General features: G+C 34.2%; 3 protein-coding genes across 4 annotated transcripts; 1 reads left to right on the top strand and 2 right to left on the bottom strand.

Annotated features, from left to right (window-relative positions):
• Positions 1–2,312: 2,312 nt before the first annotated feature.
• Positions 2,313–5,956, bottom strand: LOC132205757 (facilitated trehalose transporter Tret1-2 homolog). Its single transcript, XM_059635024.1, has 8 exons — positions 5,785–5,956; positions 5,558–5,717; positions 4,447–4,740; positions 3,962–4,096; positions 3,675–3,899; positions 3,472–3,620; positions 2,987–3,157; positions 2,313–2,806 (listed from the first exon to the last, which is right to left on the bottom strand). The coding sequence occupies exons 2-8, from the start codon at positions 5,637–5,639 to the stop codon at positions 2,438–2,440; spliced, it is 1,425 nt and encodes a 474-aa protein (XP_059491007.1). The 5' UTR covers positions 5,640–5,717; positions 5,785–5,956; the 3' UTR covers positions 2,313–2,437.
• Positions 5,957–7,747: 1,791 nt separating this feature from the next.
• LOC132205756 (protein ST7 homolog) lies at positions 7,748–12,822 on the top strand. Of its 2 annotated transcripts, none has more exons than XM_059635022.1 (11): positions 7,748–7,861; positions 8,754–8,816; positions 8,875–8,957; positions 9,102–9,267; positions 9,327–9,518; positions 9,926–10,159; positions 10,213–10,310; positions 10,810–11,103; positions 11,513–11,756; positions 11,818–11,957; positions 12,171–12,822. In XM_059635022.1, the coding sequence occupies exons 2-11, from the start codon at positions 8,807–8,809 to the stop codon at positions 12,264–12,266; spliced, it is 1,557 nt and encodes a 518-aa protein (XP_059491005.1). In that variant the 5' UTR covers positions 7,748–7,861; positions 8,754–8,806; the 3' UTR covers positions 12,267–12,822. The 2 variants fall into 2 exon arrangements, with proteins under 2 accessions (XP_059491005.1, XP_059491006.1); XM_059635023.1 differs by having other exon boundaries at positions 9,327–9,497; positions 12,171–12,821.
• Positions 12,797–18,890, bottom strand: LOC132205755 (SET and MYND domain-containing protein 4-like). Its single transcript, XM_059635021.1, has 7 exons — positions 18,552–18,890; positions 17,628–17,844; positions 16,948–17,272; positions 16,388–16,509; positions 15,109–15,501; positions 13,660–14,066; positions 12,797–13,047 (listed from the first exon to the last, which is right to left on the bottom strand). Exons 1-7 carry the CDS (start codon positions 18,815–18,817, stop codon positions 12,852–12,854), a joined length of 1,926 nt encoding a protein of 641 aa, XP_059491004.1. The 5' UTR covers positions 18,818–18,890; the 3' UTR covers positions 12,797–12,851.
• Positions 18,891–19,314: the final 424 nt, after the last annotated feature.

Below are 19,314 nucleotides of genomic sequence, written 5' to 3'. Positions count from 1 at the left end.
CGCGAGAGATGACAAAGCGTGCAGTACAGTACAGCGAGTGTGACGTGCATTTCTAATGCAGCGGATCGATGAACTTTCCGAATTTTGGAGCCGCCGCCGCAGGCCCCTTTAATAGAACTGTTTGCTTTTGTTTATGGGCACGTACCGAGGGCGACGAATTTTATTTTGCGCACGGCCTGTTATGTGCTAAATAATTCGTACGCATGCAAAGTTTGCGTCCTGCAATGGGCCGGTCGACCAACCGTCCACATCATGAATTATAAATCGACCAAAATGAGAGAAAGGGTGAATTATTCAATAGCGACGTCGGTCAAATTATATTAGCGCGCATTGACAGTCGAATGCTCTTTACGCATTACGCACAGTCGTGTCTGCTCCCTTGTGGAATAGTTGAAAATAGATAATCAATAAATTGTGCATATAAAAATTGCCACGTTTCATAATGCAAGCGTAGCAATAAAATAAATAATTCAAAATACTGGAATCACTAAAAAATGCAGTACTTTTATATTCCAAGTCTCTGAAGCTATTAATATTAATATTTTTAATTCCAAAAATTTGAGAAAGTATCATTTAATATTTATTATCAATTAAAATACTTGCCAGCGATCAACTCGAGAGGAAAGTAATAATTCAAAACAGAATTAGAGATTATTTAAGGGCAACAACCAAGCGCAAATGATGACACGCGCGAGGGGAATAAATTAATCCCAGACCCTATATATATAATGTCCGCGCACAGCAATCAACAAGGTTGTGCACGCTGAGCCGATTTTAAGCCAATTAAAATTACGTGTGCACCGCTCGCTCTTGCAATAATGAATATAAATTGATCCGCTGAGGGATCGGAACTTTTTTAATAATTTTCAATGCCAGTGCTCAGGTCATCTATAAACACCGTTACAACATTTGATTTTATTACTAAGTAAGAAAATTCCCAAAAATTGAATTTTGCCAATTTATCAATACACAGCCCGCCATAAATAGTATCAAGAAAAATTATATTTTATTGTTAATTTTATGTCTCCTAACTGATAAATGTCGCTCTATGCAATTTGCTCTACATTCAAGTTAGGCAGGTTGCATACATTATGAATTTGGAACGCGGAAGCACGTTTTTATAATAGTTGAATTGTGATGATTTGAATGTTCAATCAAATATAAACGGTATGAATTTTTAATGCGTTATTTGATTTTGTTGTGAAAAAACGATAAAAACTAAATAAAATAAATATCATATAATTTATGATATTAATACTAAAAAATACAAAGTCGTGGATGGATTGTAAAAATAAAAAAATAAAATTTGCAAAATTCTGTTTAGAAAAGTGTCCAAAATTAAAATTTTTTTATTAATTATTACACATTGAATAACTGAAATTACTACTTTTCTTCAAATTAACCCCAAACTTGATCATCCACTCTTAAAAATTTTGGAGGAGTTTAAAAAAAATTCTACAAGCTTAGCCATTTAAGCCATTTTGATTGTGTATATTGGGTATATATACTACAAACAGTTGATCTGCAATTTATTCATCAACATGTTCGAGTGATAAAAATGTATGAATTGTATATTATGTATTAGATTCCAGAGTAAAACTTGTGGACTTCATTAAAAAAAAAAGAAAAAATGTGTGGCAGGATTATAAAAATATAAAAGGCAATTTCCACCAAACTTAATAACACAAGCTGAGCTTTGGATTTAGGCTATTAATGCGGCACCTTTTATATTCAGTCGGAGAGCATCAAATCCGCAGCTTTCTTCCTCTGCAGTTCTGCACCAAGATTGCGGTGGAAACATCTCCCTTTTGTAAAGTTGTTTCTGCTGATAATTTTTATACTAGCCCACAAGACTCCCTTGACTGTCAAGCTTTTGAAATAATTTAATAATTATAACATTTCAAATTTTCATCAGAGGAAACGATCAGCTGCTCCATCTAACTTCATTAATTGTTACCTTCCATACAAACATCTTCCAGTGTGCGTACATTTTTGTCCCTTTGTAACTTAAATCTCTGCTGCAACACATGGGTGCTCGAATTTAAAAAAAAAGTTTTTATAAAAATTATTAAAAATTATCTGTAAATGATTTTCTGATTTTTTTTAACCAAATTAGCAAAATAGGAAGGTGAATATATTATTCAAAGTTAGAACTTCCAGAATAATTCTCTGTCGATATAGGTTAAATTTATTTGTGGAGCATCAAATTTATTACAAAAAAATTAATAATTTATTTAAATTGAAAAAATAACGAAAAAATATTAAATATATATAGAAATTGATGTAAACATATCAATAATAACATTCTCATGATTAAAATAAGGCACGAGAAATTTTATTCAAATCAAATTTATACAGGTGGGAGAGAGTGTCAAGGATCTGGCAGGGCCCAGCACAAAATTTATGCGTGGAAATCTTCAAAATATAGTTTCTTAATTCAACCTTTGCGCCCTCGCTTAGGTGCCAACATTTCTTGTATTTGAGACGGGGATTTGCCCTTTGTTTCGGGGGTGAAGCAGGAAGCAACGAGGGCGAGGACGCAGCCCAGACTGAAGGCCCACATGACCCAGTGGATGCCCAGGGCCGCCACCAGGGTGGGGAAAATTTTGGCCACAATTGTGCACAGCCCCCACACCCACATGCTCGCAATGGTGGTGCACAGGGTTTTGACGTCGGGGGTGAAAATCTCGCCCAGGATGACCCACGGAACCGGACCAAGGCCAAGGGAGAAAAAGCAGATGTAGCCGACAAGGGCCACCAAAGGCACCAAACCAAACGAACTCAAATCCACGTCGTTTGCCTTCAACTGAAATAAAATCAAATTCATAAACTTTTTAATACGATAAAAAATTGTCCCTATGGAAATTTTTTGCGTATTAAAAAATAGTAAAAATTTAATTTAATATATAAAAATAATAAATTGTGAAGCAATTTATAAGATTTAATAGAAGAATAAAAAATTAATTAATGAAATTTGAATTCTTACGTGGAAGTACAAGGCTAGGGTTGCCATCGAAAGGGCAGTGACGATGCTGGAAGTAAGCAGAAGGGGCCTCCTACCCAGTCGGTCGACGGCGGCCGTTGTCCCAAAAGTGGCCACCAATTGGATGAGGCCGATCACTGCGGCAGCCACATTTGGGTCCAAAGTTGAACCAGCCTAAAATTTTTAATTTAGTAAAAGTAACTTTTATTTAATTTTAATAAAATATACACTAAAAAAGTTTGCTATAAAATAAATAACTGAAATACAATTTTGTTTTGTAGTAGTTTGAATTAAAAAAAGTTAAATAATTTAGCTTTTTTTAGGGGAATGTTTTTTGATTCAATAAAATAATAATGAGATCATAATTTTTTTGTTTTACCTCTTTCCTGCGCAATTAAAAAAAATATAAATAATAATAATACCTAATGCGCATTTAAAATTTTTAGATTAAATTTTAATTTTCCCCGAGAGCCAAATTTTCAATTTACCATAGAAAAAATCGATGAGGTGTAAGAGATCACAGCAATAATTCCGGCGAATTGCTGGAAAAACATCAAAATCATCGGAATGAAAATTGCCTTCCGAAGCGACGGGGTGCCAAAAACTTTGACAAATTTCCTCCAGGTTGATAACTCATCTGAAAAATATTTTCTTGTCATTTTCAATTAAATATTATTTATTTATTTCCCACCATCTTCAGTGTTGTCTGCTCTGGAGATTTCCATGTACTTCATCTCCTCTTGGAGGTCAATTTTGGCGCCTCGGAGTCTCCTTAAAGAGCGGACGGCCGCCTCTTTGTGGCCGTGTTTTAGTAAAAACTCTGGAGACTCGGGCATGAACCAACACACAGTGAGGAATATCAAAATGAGAGCCAGGCCGAGGACGGAAAGCAGGACAAAACTGTGAATCCAGATTCCTTCAATTTTTCAAATTAGTTTCATTTTATTTATTTTATAAAAATTAAAGAGGGTCAAAGACCTGCGAGATAAGCAACGAAGAGGCCAGAGTTGAACATAATCACCACCAGAGAGTTGAGAGAACCTCTAATCGAGAGCTCTGAGATCTCGGAAATATACAAAGGGCACACTATTGTTAGAGTGCCGGCAGAAATTCCTAAAATAAATGAAAAAATTATTGTAAATTTTAAAAAAAATTAACATTTTGAAGGTTTACTGAATAACAAAATAATCAAAATAATTATAAACTTTTGACAAATATTTTAAATTTAAAACAAATTTTAATTATTTAGTATAAAAAGGGAACAAAAATTCTTGCGATATTCTTATTAATTATTTACTTCCAAAGAGGTTTATTAATAATTATTTTATATAATAATTATTTTACAATTATATTTGAATTTAAAAATTTGAGTTTTCAATTAATTTTCAAAAATAAGTCAACTTAAATTTTTTAATAAACTTATATCGTTTTTTGAGTTTTATAAAAATATTTTTCATATTTACCGACGAAAAATCGAGCGCAGTAATGAGCCACGATGGAAGATGGAAAAAGAATGTTGAGAGAAAAGCAAACGATGAACGGAATGGCTGTCAGGATGCAAGTGCCTTTGCGGCCGATGCGACTGTCGGCCAAAACGGCTGCCAAAGGGCTGACCAGGGTTCCTGACAGGAGCATCAGGGAGCCCAGGTTGCCCTCCTGATCTTCGGTCAGGTCAGGAAGGTGCTGCTTGCGGATGAGCGGAATCGCCGGCGAGAGGAATCCGACCGCGTAGCCGGACGAAAAGTGAGCGCTGGTAGCTTAAAAATAAGCAAATAAAAGGTTTTTTAAAAAAATTATTGAATATCCAAGAATTTAGTTTTTAATTAAAACAATCCAGAAAAATAATTATAAATTAATGCAAATTTAATAAAATGACAATATATTTGCAAAACTTCCAAGAAAAATGCAGAACTTTAAATTTTTTAAATTACATAATTTTAATTGTGTTAATTATTAACGGTTTTAATTTACTTTATTTTAAAAATCTGAATCGAATAATAAACTACAGAGTTTGTAGAATATTAAAGTTAACAAAAAAATTATCCCAATTTAAATTTTTAATATTTTAATTAATTTCAATGGTATTAATTTTGGATATTTAGTCGGTGCTGTTATTCATCCTAAATTATAACATATTTATTGAAAAATCTGAATTTTAAATTACTCACAAGATAATAATGCTAAAATTCCGCCTGAATTAATTTAGCCCTTAAATTTATTAAAAAATCTAATAAAATAATATTTTTTAAATTTTAGATAATAATTTTTGAAATAAATCCTGCAGAAAATAATTTAACAGATCTAAATAAACTAAATTCCTTTTTGTAGTTTTTTATTGCACAACATTGCAATCAATGTTGAAATTGAGTTTAAATATTTTTGGTCTCTATTAGTAAAAATCAATAATAAGTAGACAAAGTTATTTACAATTTTTAATGAATATATTTTTCTTAATCACACTAGAGACGGATAAAAATTAAACTTTTTCTCACTTTTACTCTTGAATTCAATAATTTTTATTTATATATAATTATTATAAACAAATTAATTTGTATAAATGTTTTAGTAACTGACCTATGATGGTTGCCAGCACTTGCCATGTCTTGGATCCGGCCGCCGGCGTCTTCAGGGCCCTCTCGACGTCGCTCCTGGTCATGCTGGCGTTCCCTGAAGACACTCGCAAAAATGCTCTCTGCTTCCTTTCGGTTCCGAGCGCCAGACCGTGACACACGCACTACAGATATGAGAAATAATTTATTGGATGCGTCCCGATACTCTGCTCTCGGAGGCAAATATTTGACCAAATTCTTTTCGCACAACAAGCCGAGCGTTGTGACCACTGTTTAATTAATGCGAATAATGCAGTTGGCTGCGAGTAGGGTGACTAGAAAAAATTTCCAACACGCGCTCGGCATCTGCGTTTGTGTAAAGAAAGAGAGATGACTGTGTTTGTCGTTTCGTTTTGTGGTGATGAAATTCATTAAAACGATCGCAGAGCAGATGAGCTGCTTACGCATTTATTAATAAAAAAATTTAACTGCCTCCACAAAGTTCAAGGGTGAGACTTTATATTATCTCCTCGCCTATCTGTGAACGTGCTGGTAAAAACATAGCCATCTGAAAATGTAAAAAATCTCATGGTAAAAAAATTCAAAAAACTAGAATAACGCAAACGGCAAAATTAACAAAACTGTTTTGCGAAATCTTCATTTAACCTTTTGGAAAAGTCATCCCTATTATTTTTGTTTTTTCGAATTTCACTGTTGAATTTTCAAACTGGATTAGTAAAGAAGCAAAAGATTTGATTTGGCCACAGTAAAAGGGCAATAGAATTACGTGATCATCAGCTATTTTTAATTGTCTTTTTCCTTAGCAAATTTCTGTGGGATACAAGAACCAAAAACTTTGAAAATCTTCTCTTAAAATTAAAAAGAAAATAATAATTTTGGCAATTTTGATTGATAAGTTGAATCTTAAATTTTCCGTGGTAAATTTTCTTGCATTGCACCTTAATAATGATATTAAGAAATCTATAGCTTAGACAGTTGGAAAATACTATTTTCCAAAAAGAGGTGCGTTCTAGGCTCAAATTTTAGTTTAATATTAAAATGTAAAAAACGGAGTATTTCCCATTGCTTGGAAAAGCTGCGGCACACTGGGATGCTTATAATTAACTTGTATGGACATTCTAATGATTAATAAACACTAATGTGCTGGGGATTGCTGGAGATTTTATGAGTAACAAACAATTTACTCACTTTTTACCAAATTATTGTGGTTATTATCGGTTATTATTCAAACTACGAAATAAGCATACACGTTTCTAAAGTGTCAACACACAGACTTTTATTACATTTTGCTCTGAATGTCACCCGAGCCCTGTCTGGCTTTGCACCTCGCCTCGGAGGTGATAATTATAATTACTCATGATTTTTGTTCCCGACAACTCTCCATTCACCCCCTATTTACTGTATGTGTCTCTTTTCAATCGTATTTTCAGCTTTTCATGTACTTTTCAATAATATATATTTTTTTGCTGTGTATTCATGACTGTATATTGAATGAAGAATAAATAAATAAATAATTACATTCATAATTATATTTTTTGCATGTATTTATAGCTTATTGATTTATTTTATAATAACGACATAGTAAGTTAAAAATACTACAAGAAAGAGTCCATGAAAATTCTCAACATTGTTTAGAAATTTTAAAGAGGTCCTAATTATTCAAAATATCTCAATCAGTTTTTTTTTCATGGATAAAGTAAAATAATAAAAATATATATATTTTTAATATCCATTATATTATTCAGAAGGACAAATTTTCGAGCGAAAATAATCAAAAGTCTGTTTAATTTTTTAATCAGAATGTTGCTCATAACCCCCAATTTTGAAATTGTAATTAATTAATTCCATTGATATAAAATTTTATAATTATTTGGATTATTTGTCCTTCTTGGGATTGGCACGAGCAATAGAAGTCAGGCCTGCTAAATCTCAAGGGGCTCAAGGGCTGATAACTTTAATCCCCTCTTTTATGGTCTCGATTTCAGTGTGACAATAAAAAATCGTAGAATTTTCCGCGGGACAACAATTGATCTGAGATTACCGGAAATTACCTCACTCGAACCCAATGAACTCAAATGGGCACGTGGTCCGATTCGCGCGGTTTCATTTCATCCTCGGCATCCTCGCCGTCTAAGTGGTTCGCAAATCGATCCACAGGTGGCGCCGACCTCAGCAAAATAAAAAACCCCCCGAACGCAAGCAAACCCGCAGAGATCACAGATGTGAGATAGAAACACCGAAGGGCAAAAAGCCAACGCAGTTTTCGGACACAAACACACCGGACAGTTTCCAGCAGAAATCCAAATCGGTGAGACTTTTAAATAGGTCATGCGATTTCCTTTGAAAATTTCTATATTTTTGGCGGATAAGGGTTCGAATTCGATCGGTAGCGGCACGTCCAATTTTTAGTATTTTGCTAGCCCAACTTTTGCATCAGCATCGTCATCTTTCCATTATATTTTTTTACAATTTTTTTATTTAAATTGGAATAATAAGTAGAGGAATAAATTTAATTCAAATCAAATCATCTCTGACATAACTAGTACTAGAAATGAAAACAAGTAGGGATAAAATTACTTAAATATTTTAAAAACATACCATTTTCAATTAAATTAATATTATATTTATTTAAATTAATTCTAAATAAACCTGTACAAAAATTCTCTTCCGCAAATTAGAGAAAGTAAACAAATTAATTAATTTTCGTTTTTGACAGAAACAAAAGTTTACCGTATTTAACAATTATCTTTAATTTTGTCGTTTTGTTCTTTTACTTCCTTTCCGAAACGTTCCCATAGATATGAAAAAAGCCGGAAGTTAAGAAAAGCTGTTGCATTTTTGAGGCTGATAAATTGCCCTGTTGATATTTTTGTATTAAACTTGAAAATAAATAACTGTCGAACAATGATCGGGTTAATTTCCAAACTTGAAATCTTCCATGCACAATTCAGGTAAAATTAACTACCTTTCTTTCCTGAAGATGAATTTATTTCGCTGAAAATTTTGAGTTTAAAACGAGAGCGGGCGAAATTATCCGTGCTGGCACAAGTTGGTGCGAGGGAGGCAAAGAAATCAATAGCGATTACGTCACGGGGGTTGAGAGAGATGAAAGGGGGATGAAGGGAGAGAGGGAGGAATGTTTGTGTCTCTCTTCCGTACCATATTTGAATCACAATTTTCATTTCGAAATTTTTTTGCAGGATTCTTTTGGTCTGCCGTTCAAAGCCTGATGCGATCCGAGTGAAGCGAAACCATGTGGGACTGTAAGTTTGGCAGGAAAACATATTACTTTTGAAAATTTGATGGTTCTTTTGGTTTCAGCGAATATGTTTCTCACAACTTTGACCCCGAAGTTCTACGTCGCCCTCACCGGCACCTCGTCGCTTATTTCGGGACTGATTTTGGTAAAGAAATTTCTGATGAAACATTCTAAATTATGCATAATTAAATTGATAAAATTTATGAAAATATAAATTATAGAGGATAGAATAATTTTTAACCAATATTTTTTTTTCTGGTATTCCATTTTTCATTTAAATTTTTAACAGATTTTCGAGTGGTGGTATTTTCGCAAGTACGGAACTTCATTCATCGAGCAGGTCTCTTTGAACCACATCAGCCCCTGGATAGGAGGTGGTGACAACAGTAGCGAGAGTAACAATGGTAGCAACGGAACCGCCAGCAACGGCAATATCAACCAACAAGCAGTTCCAGGTTCACCATTTTCGAATTTAGGTTTTTCTTCAATGTTTTTATTCTTAAAAATTTTGCAGAATGCAAAGTTTGGCGGAATCCGCTGAATTTGTTTCGCGGGGCCGAGTATCAGCGGTTTTACTGGTCCACCAACAAGGAGCCCCTCACCTACTACGACATGAACTTGTCCGCCCAAGACCACCAGACGTTTTTCACTTGTGAAGCTGACGTTGGGAAAAATGAATATGAGAGTAAGAAAATTTCGATGAACTGTAAGGATAAAATTCAGTTGATATAAAAACAAAAATCTAAAATAGTCTCAAGAAAATTTGAATATTTTCTTCACTCTAGACTTTTCAACTTTAGAATAATTAAAATTCCATAGTTGAGATCCTGATCAATCTTCGGACTTGACAATTTCAAAGATTTTATGAAATTCTTTCGAACAAAATTTGACGATAATTTCCCAAAAAGCATAAATTCAAAATTCGTTTATATTTGAAAATCTTTTTGAAATTATCCCTTCAATTTAATTTTTTGTAGTCTTAAGAATTTTCAATCTGTTTGAATTGTTTTGAAGTTCTTGATTGCCAAATTTTTCTCTATTTTAAAATATTAAGAAAACTTTTAATGTTTCAAGCTTTTGAATTTATATTTAATGTTTTTTGTTCAATTTCAGTAATGCAAACAGCTTGGAGGGAGCGCAACCCTGTGGCCAGAATAAAAGCTGCCCACGAGGCGCTGGAAAAAAATCCCGAGTGCGCCCCTGCTTACATTCTGCTGGCAGAAGAGGAGGCGACCACCATTGTCGAGTGTGAGAAAATCCTCAAGCAAGCTCTCCAGGTGGCTGAGAAGAATTACCGAAAGACGCAGCAGCTCCAGCACCAAAGTGCACTCATGGAGGCTTCGCATAGTAATTGTTTTTTTTCTTATCCAAGTTTTCGGAGTTTAATGGGTGTTTTGCAGGAAGGGACACAAATGTTCTGATTTACATTAAGAGAAGGCTGGCCATGTGCGCCCGAAAGCTGGGGAAACTCAAGGAGGCGGTCAAAATGTTCCGAGACGTAAGTTTTACGATTTAAGATAAAACTGGTGGGAAAAATATTATACGTTTTAGATTCTAAAATTTTTGCATGGAAATAAAAATACAAAATTTCAAAAATGCTCTGTGGAATTAGGAAACTTATAAATCAATTTAATATCAAAATATTTAAATAAAGATTGAAAAGTGGTAAATTTACTCATCCAGCTATCTGGATCGACTGGATCTCAATTAAAGGATTTTTTCAGATCCTTTAATTTATTTCAATTTAATATTTTAAGTCTTAATTCATGCAAATAATTTAAAGTGTTTTTATGTAAGTAAAACAAAGCCTGTCATTCATTTCTAAAGAGATGAATCATTTAAATCTTTAATCTTAAAAAATTGATCTTCCAATATCTAGAAAATGTAGGCAATATTTAATTTTAAATTTGAATTAAAAGTTTTTATTATTGAAATTATTTGCTCTTAGTAGAAATAGGTAATTTACTTGTTCTATTCATGATTTTTATTGATTTTAGTTGACGAAGGAAGTTCCTCCGATCATGAACATTCTGAACGTCCACGAAAACCTGATCGAGGCGCTTCTTGAAATGCAAGCTTACGCAGATGTGCAGGCAGTGTTGGCCAAGTACGACGACATCAGTCTGCCAAAGTCAGCCACAATTTGCTACACGGCCGCCCTGCTGAAAGCTCGGGCCGTTGCTGACAAATTCTCGCCGGACATAGCCAGCAAGAGGGGCTTGACGAGCGCCGAGACTACAGCCGTCGATGCCATTCACCGGGCTGTTGAGTTCAACCCTCATGTTCCAAAGGTAGTGTTCAGTTTTCGTCTTGCATTTATACTCTAATTTAATAATCAGATTGAACTAAATTTCTGAACATTAATTTATTTAAAATTTCCATAATGTGGGCATTTATCATTTGGGAAAGAGATTATTGTTATAATTACAATGTTTTCTTCTTATTTTTAATTTCCTTTCATTTATTTGTTTTATTTCTTTCTACACATTTTATTTATTCAATTTATCATACAAACAAAAACAAATTTGGTTGATAATTAACAGTAAAATGAAATAATTTCAATTGAATTTTAATAAAATGGCAAAAATAAAAAATGGGGAATATATTTTCTTTACAAATGATATATTGTTTTAACTTGCTTGTGGAAATAAAAATTAGTTATATATTGAATAAAATCTATTACAAAATTGAATATTTCAGTACTTGCTGGAAATGAAGCCACTCATCTTGCCGCCAGAACACGTTTTGAAGCGGGGAGACTCGGAGGCCATCGCTTATGCATTCTTCCATTTGTCGCATTGGAAACAGGTGGAGGGAGCCCTGAACCTGCTGCACTGCACCTGGGAGGGCACTTTCAGGATGCTTCCGTACCCTCTGGAGCGGGGCCACCTCTTCTACCCCTATCCGACCTGCACCGAGTGTGCAGATCGAGAACTCCTTCCAGGTACAGGATAATCATTTTAAAATTAATTCTTTTTAAAGTTAATATCGTCTTTTCTTATCAGTGTTCCATGACGTTAGTGTTTATCCGAAGAAGGAATTGCCATTCTTTATCCTATTCACTGCTGGGCTGTGTTCTTTCACTGCTTTGCTGGCTTTGCTAACTCATCAATATCCAGAACCCATGGGGGTCATCGCAAAGACGGTGAGTACAAAAAAAGATTCTATTCTTAATGTTTTTGAATAAAAAAAATCAGCATATTTATATGAAAATTGCCAGCAGGAAATTATTACTTTCTTAATAAATTACTGATTTTTATAAGTCTTGCAGATTCTTTTTAAATTTTATAAATTTAAAATAAACAAACCAGAATAAACCAAGAAATATTTCAAAAATATTATTTGATTGAAATTGCAGTTGCTCAGCTGCATCTCGATGCCATTTCAATATTTTATGGACAAGCTGGAAGCGATCGTCAAGTCCAGTTTTTGGCAACAGTTGTCCCGCATCTGATGAGGAACAATGCATTCGTATCAAGTCTTTCCTTCAAGACTCTGATCCACTCACTGATCAACTCTTGGTAGATGTCCACATTGGATGTTTTTCGGCTTCGGTTACTTAAGCGACACAAATTTTGTACGGCGCAAAATCGCTTGATGTTGTGATTATCAAATTGGACTTGGCAAAATTAATCAGTAAATCGTGTCCACGCAAATTTTCTGAACAAAATGATGTGGTGATAAAAAAAATTTGTCTATTTTAATGTGACAAGATGTGGTTGTATAATTTGTGTAGTAAATATTTTGACTCTCTCCTCTCTGTGACTTGCGCCGAAGTTATGTACAATTTAGTCACATTTTTTGCATTTTGATCTTTTAGACTTTTTTAGTCTCTAATTTTAAGTTGTGCTGTCATCGTGTCTGCGCAAGTACTTGTATGTGTATAACTATTTTCCTCTCATATATTTTTCATTTGAGATTCATAGCGCATCAAATTGACACCCGGCAAAAACGTCGGGCATAAATTAATAATAAAACTTGCCATTGTAAAAGAATTGAGACATAAACTTCTTTTATTTTAAAAATGCACAATTCAGGATTAGTCGTTCAGAAGCAGCAGCCGATTACGGTTGGCTTTCCAACCCCAGATTTTGACCAACGCTTGCTGAGCCAGTATCAGTTCTTTGTTCGGGTGGATCACTTTAGTCTGCATTTCGTGGATGAAGTCGATCAGCCATGACTCCACGTTGTCATCAAAACTGGCCGAGTCGACTCTTGCCAGGGCCATTTGACACCTAAAATAAATTTAATACAGAGGAAAAATGAGTTCAAAAAATTTTGATCTTTCAAAAACTGTTTTATTTTTCTTTAAATATGTAGATTGGAGAGCTTTGTTATAAAGTAGTTCAACCTTTTTTATATAATTTTATAAATTGGAAGTTTTATTTTAAGTTATTAAAAATTAATTTTAGATTTTTTCAAGTAAAAATTAAATGAAAAGAAAATCATTCCAAAAATACAATTTAAGTTCAACAGTTACATTGAGGCCAATGGATGTGTCACATTTTTTAAATAAAATATTATTCAACCATAATTTTAGCATAAATTTAAAACAAATAATTATATTGAAGCTTTTTCCAAAAGCAACATGAAATTTTTCAATATTAAAACGTCTAATTATGATGAACAAAAATAGAAAAAAATACTCTTTTAAAATTGATCATATCTCAACTAAATTTTGGTGCCCCATGTTATTGTTGTTTATTTGTCCACATTGTTACAAATACATTGTTTACATTCAATTTTTGAAAAACAATTTTTTTCAAAAAAAAAAGAGATTGTTGCATCAAAATTATTCCAAGTTTAAAAATTTCTTTTGTTTGCAAAATTAAATAAAAAATTCTAACCTGTCGTTGATCAGTCGCATTTTCCTCTCGGCCGCCTTGGCCGCACCCTTGGATTCGCAAACTTTACACGCCGACTTCAGCCCCAGTTTTCCGCACTTGCGGCACCGAAACTTGCTCTCAGGCTTGAGTTCAGGGAAGAGCGGCCAGTCCTCGGAGCACGGCAGACAGCCGCACTCAAAGAAGTACTGCTTTTTCAGGGCGTGCCGCCGTTCGCCTCTGGACACGCCGAGGAACGAGTAGCCGTAGTTGTCGAGCAACTCCTCACCGGCCTCGATGCGCCTCGTCGCACGCACCACGCACCGCCGGCCGTGCGACGAGCGACACACATTCGCCCAGCATCCGTGATTTGCCAGGCTGATGGTTGGGTACACGGCACCTCCGATCGCCACCACCTGACTTGCGGACGTCTGAAATTATTTTAAAATAAATTATTAATTTGAAGAAAACTAACTGAATATGTAGAAATTGCAAAAAATTCCTATTTTTATTTGCTTTTGGAATAATTTAAAAAAAATTAATATAAAGACAATCAAATATTTGTTATTAAAAAACATACGTTGGTTTTAATGTGAAAAAATTAACCAACTTTTTGCAAAAATATTTCATAAATATAATATCTTTAAAAATTATTATTGTTGCTTATTGTCCAAATTGTTTTCCTGTGCTTGAATAATTTAAAACATTCGCCTTGTTTCGAGCATTCTGATAATGAATTTGTTAAGGGTGAGGCATAAAAGTGGTATTCATTTAAAACTCGAAAGGATTTAATTACGTTAGCGAGTGTTACAGGTTGCCTACTTTCAAACTCTGCAGGCGTTAGTGGAACATGTAAATAATTAGACATGCACGTAGCGCTCAACCCTAAAAAGTGCCAATTGGGATTGAATGTTATTTTCTTTTACGTTGTTTTCTAGAAAGTCTTAAAAAATACAATTTTTTCTGAACTTATTCTTCATTTATTGATTTAGGAATATTTTAATATTTCACATATTGTAAAAATAAATAATAAAACCTCTTTCACACAAATTTCAGTGAAAGTAAGATCTTTTACCTTTTGTATAATTTAACTTGTTTTCAACTAATTGTTTTATTACATATCTGTTCGCATTTGACATACTAATAAATCCAATTTTTAATTTTTTAGTTTTGGACTTCATTCATATTTGATAATTAATTTTGGCTCAATATTATTGTATTGGTATATTTCGATTTGTAAGTAATTAAAATTGTCATCTCCTTTATGAAACTGGCGGTTAAAATTAATTTATCTAAATACAAAAATGAAATTTTCTTTTCATTATGAGACCAAACAATTGAAAATTGAAAAGCATTATTTCTTTATAATAATGCAGAATTTTACCTATGTCTTTAATATTTTACTTTTATCATAATTGAATCTAGTATATGACTAATTAAATATTCAATAAAATATGAAATGAATTTTCTAACCTTTACTGCAGAGTCGACGTATTCAGAAATTTCGTAGGCGTTGCATGAGCAGCTCTGCAGATGCCTGAGGAGGGCCGCCTCGACGAGTCGGTTGTCGGCCACGAGGCCGCCGTCCCTGAGACCCTGGGCCAGAAAGAGAGCCGTCGCCGTGCGCTTGACCAGGTCGCCGACAGGTCTTGCACCGCTGTTGCTCACCTGTTGGTGCACCGGCGCAAAACAGGGGTCGGCGAGAGGGTCTAGCAGGTGATCGCGCGCCCGCACCACTACTCGCATCACCAGCAGGGCCATTGAGCTCAGCTCGTGCGAGGTGGCAAAGTGGTGCAGAAAACAGCACTCGTACCCGTGGTACGAACTTAACGCCTCGGCCATGCAGTCTGTGCTGCAAAACACCACCTGAAGATCATAAAAGAATAATTAAAAAAAAAAAAATTGCAGTATCTTACAATTATCTATTTCCATCATTAAAAAAAAAAACAGTTCACAATTTAAAAATGATTTTTGACGGAAATCTTGAAAATTCTCAATTTTAAAATCACTTACAAAGTGGTTTATGAATTTAATTTTTAAATTGTAACCCGTCTCCCAGGAAAAGAAATTTTAATTATCATTCACAATTTAAAACTTGATCTTTCTGTCAAAATTTTAGCTCTGTACTTTATTATTATTGTTGATTTTGTTTATTTGTCCAATTTTTACAACAACATTACATACATGTTGCATTGCTTACATTTTATAATTGAATTTATTGAATACTTGAGACCTTTTTGGTAAATTCGTTTCTTCGTTTAGATATTTAATTAATTTATTTATTGTAGCTTCAAGTAAAATTTGTTTAACTGTATTTTAGTTTAAAATTTTAATAAAAAAGTATTTTCATTGAGTAATATTTTTTTTATCATTATTCTACTGAAGAAAGGAAATTAAAGAACAATTTTGTACAGAAAAATCCAAGTATTAACATTAACACTGTAACTTCTTAAGATCTTTTTCAATAAATTTTGCAGTGAATTAAGAATGAAGTCTTTTCATGAAAAGCAAATCTTCAAAACTTCGTAATTAGTCAAATAAGTAAAAAGAGTACAATCGCTGGAATGCAAAGAACTTGTGTGTTTCGAACATTTAAATTTTTTGTATTCACTTATTTCAAGCTCTCCGCTTTTTGCCCCATAGACGCTGTTCCATTACGATTATTTTTAGTTTGTTTCTCTCTCCCTTCATGTTTTTTTTCTTTTTTATCTCGCATATACTTTTGGCAGCACGCTGTGATTTACAAGCATACCTGCGTACAAGTCGGACAGGGAATGGGGGCCATCACTGGTTTGCAGCAGTGGGTGCAGTGGTCGTGCCAAGCCATCGGCGATAACATCCACGCGTACGGCTCGTCGACTATCACAACACTACCTGCAAAAAATTTCTTTGAACTAGACCGACATTGATACAATCTCTACCTTTTTAAATTTAAAGGAAAGAAAATAAATTTAAAGACCACATAAGCAGTCTTAAATTATAAATTAGGCGCGAAATTAAAAATAATTATATAAGCTTTTTATTAATTAATAACTATTAAATTTTAATTTTTAAATAATTTTAAAATAGTATTTTAATAAACTTTTGCATTTATTTAAATAATTTTTCATTTCTTTTCATTTTTTACTTTCAACTAATTTAAATTAATTTTTAAAATATTTAAATTTTTTTTTATGCACTAGTTTATTTTTATTTACCAGGAACATTTGTTAATTGAATCTCATAAAATACTGTTTTTCAATTAAATTAATTAGAATAGCAAGCATAACGTCGAGAAATTCACTCCAAAGTTCAAAGTAAAAAATGCCTTACCGGCGTCAATGGTTGTGTTGGCTACAAAGTATCTGCCCTTTTCTTCTGTGAACTGCAGATCAATGGCAGCCGAGGCGTTTGGAATGCTCGGGTGGGGCCCTTGAAAGAGTGCCGGACATTCTTCTGCCGTGATGGATCTACACCTCGGCTGTCTGTTTTCGCACTTGGTCAGTTCTTTCATTTGAGAAACGAGGCGCACCGTCAGACGCGCCTTTTCTTCCTTCTCCAAATCCGACTTGCTGAGCGCACCGAGCGCCGATTTGATTAACGCTTCCGCCTCCTTTCGGTCCTCTTTGGCCAGACATGCAGATTGTACTACAGCAAGCTAAACATTTTTTTAATTGATTTCAAAGAAAATTCAGCCCAATTAAACAAATTAAAATAATTTAACTTTAAAAAATTGGAAAAAAAATCATGCATTCATTTATAAAATTAAGCCCCTTGAAGAGTTAGCATTAGTCAGCAGGGCATCAATGCTTTTAAGGATTGTCTATATTTATTTTAATTTTTTATTCAATTTCATCATGATTGCAAATTGCAATGGTTCAAATTACTACTCGAATTAAAAAAGTTAATTATTCCAAATATTCTTCACACAATTTTAGAAAATTTGGGCAATTATTGCAATGAGACTGAAATGAAGCTTTCATTAATTGAACTTAACTTAATTATTTGTTTACCTCACATCTGAGATTTACATCTGACGGTGAAACCTTCACCCTGGAACAGTCTATCAGCGCGTCCGCGTACTGTCCCAGTTTGGACAGCAAACCTGCTCGACCTAAGTGAGCCCGCTGGACAACCGAACTGCCGACAGGTCCGTAGCTAATCGCCTCGCCGTACAATCGGAGAGCTTTGCACACGTTTTCCAAAGTCCCTTCATTTTCAGTTTCAGGGCTTGAAAGAAATTTAATATTTTGCTGATATTAAAAATGGAAGCTGAAACGGTGGTTTTTGGACTGTAAGACTGGTGAAAAAGATCTATAGGCGAATTTTAAGGTCCAATTTTTTGCTTTACAAGCTCCAATATCTCTAATTTTCCAAAAATCTATTTACAAATTCTTATTTCTTGTGAAAAGATAAAAAAAAGTTGTTTAAATCTTATAGAATCACAATATATGACTCACTTTGCAAAGATTCTTTTTCAGAATATACTTCAGAGTAAAATTAATAAAAATCAATGTCTCTTTGCAAAGAGACATTTTTCACCATTCCAGTGATCTCTATTTCCTGGTTGATTTAATACAAAATTATATCTGGAAATTTCCATGAAGCTCAAATTTTATTTTGCAAATAATAGAAAAGATGGTTCAGGGTTTTTTTATTAGGATAGCTGCAGTTTGTAATAAAATATTTAAATAACAATTTTTTTTTACCAATTCGTTAAAAAGGTGGTTAATGTTAAAATTGAAATAAATCTTAGCCTCTTTTGATTGAAAAAAAAAATCACAATTGAACTGTGCAGATTTAATAAAATTGAATTGTGAACATTTTATAGTCAGCTAATTTAATTATTCCATTTAAGGATACGAATGTTTTTAATTTCTATCTTCTAAAATAATTAAAAATAATCACAACTTTTTTACTAAATGTTTTGAACTCACTCAAAGTCTGGTCCGAGCAGAGTGTGCTGGACGGTGACGGCGCCATCCAGGTACTTTTCAGCCACTTTCTCATCCTTATGTCCTCCCTTGCGGGGCTCGAGTTGGATTTGGTCAGCGTCGAGCACGGCGTGGACACTGGCGACGCGTTGCTCGTCAGTGTGGCAGCCGGCGAAGTGGTCGAGGAAGTGTTTTTCGGCGGCCAACACTTGTCCCAGCCAGTGGTAGAAGGCGTCGAAGAGGTGGAATGTGGCGTTGTTCGACGCCATCGTCGTCCCGTCCACCCACACACTGTTTTTCGGCGTCCGGATCGGCACTGCTCTCTTCTTGAGATGCGACCGCCGGCGCTCGAAATAGCCCCTTTATGCAATCGCCGCCGCTGCTTCATCTGTGCACGCGCCGCCCTGTGCACACCCTCCGAACCCTCTTTATTTCAATCTCGAATCTCGCTTTGGCACCTCGAGAAACGGCTGAGCCACCCGCCCGCCCGCGTTACTCTCCGATTGAGAGATTAATTAACTCGGGCTAATTTGATGGGCGCGATTGTGCGCGTCAGGTGCGGTAATCGAGGGCATAAATTCATTGTCTCTATTTTAATTTAGGACATTTTGAAACGAACGTGTTGAAAATTTTAATAGAAATGGTATTTTTAATATACTTTTATTGTTTTCACTTTTCACTTCATGGAAGGAATTTTTATATTAAAAATTAATATGTACAGTTTTTCTCTAACACAATATTCATTTTTTTCTATATTGATTGGATT

The sequence above is a fragment of the Neocloeon triangulifer genome, unplaced genomic scaffold (genome assembly GCF_031216515.1).
Source record: "Neocloeon triangulifer isolate White Clay Creek 2 clone unplaced genomic scaffold, ASM3121651v1 ptg000003l, whole genome shotgun sequence".
Classification (NCBI taxonomy): Eukaryota; Metazoa; Arthropoda; class Insecta; order Ephemeroptera; family Baetidae; genus Neocloeon; species Neocloeon triangulifer.
Note: the sequence above shows the minus strand (reverse complement) of the source record. Positions and strands in the feature narration are given on the sequence as shown.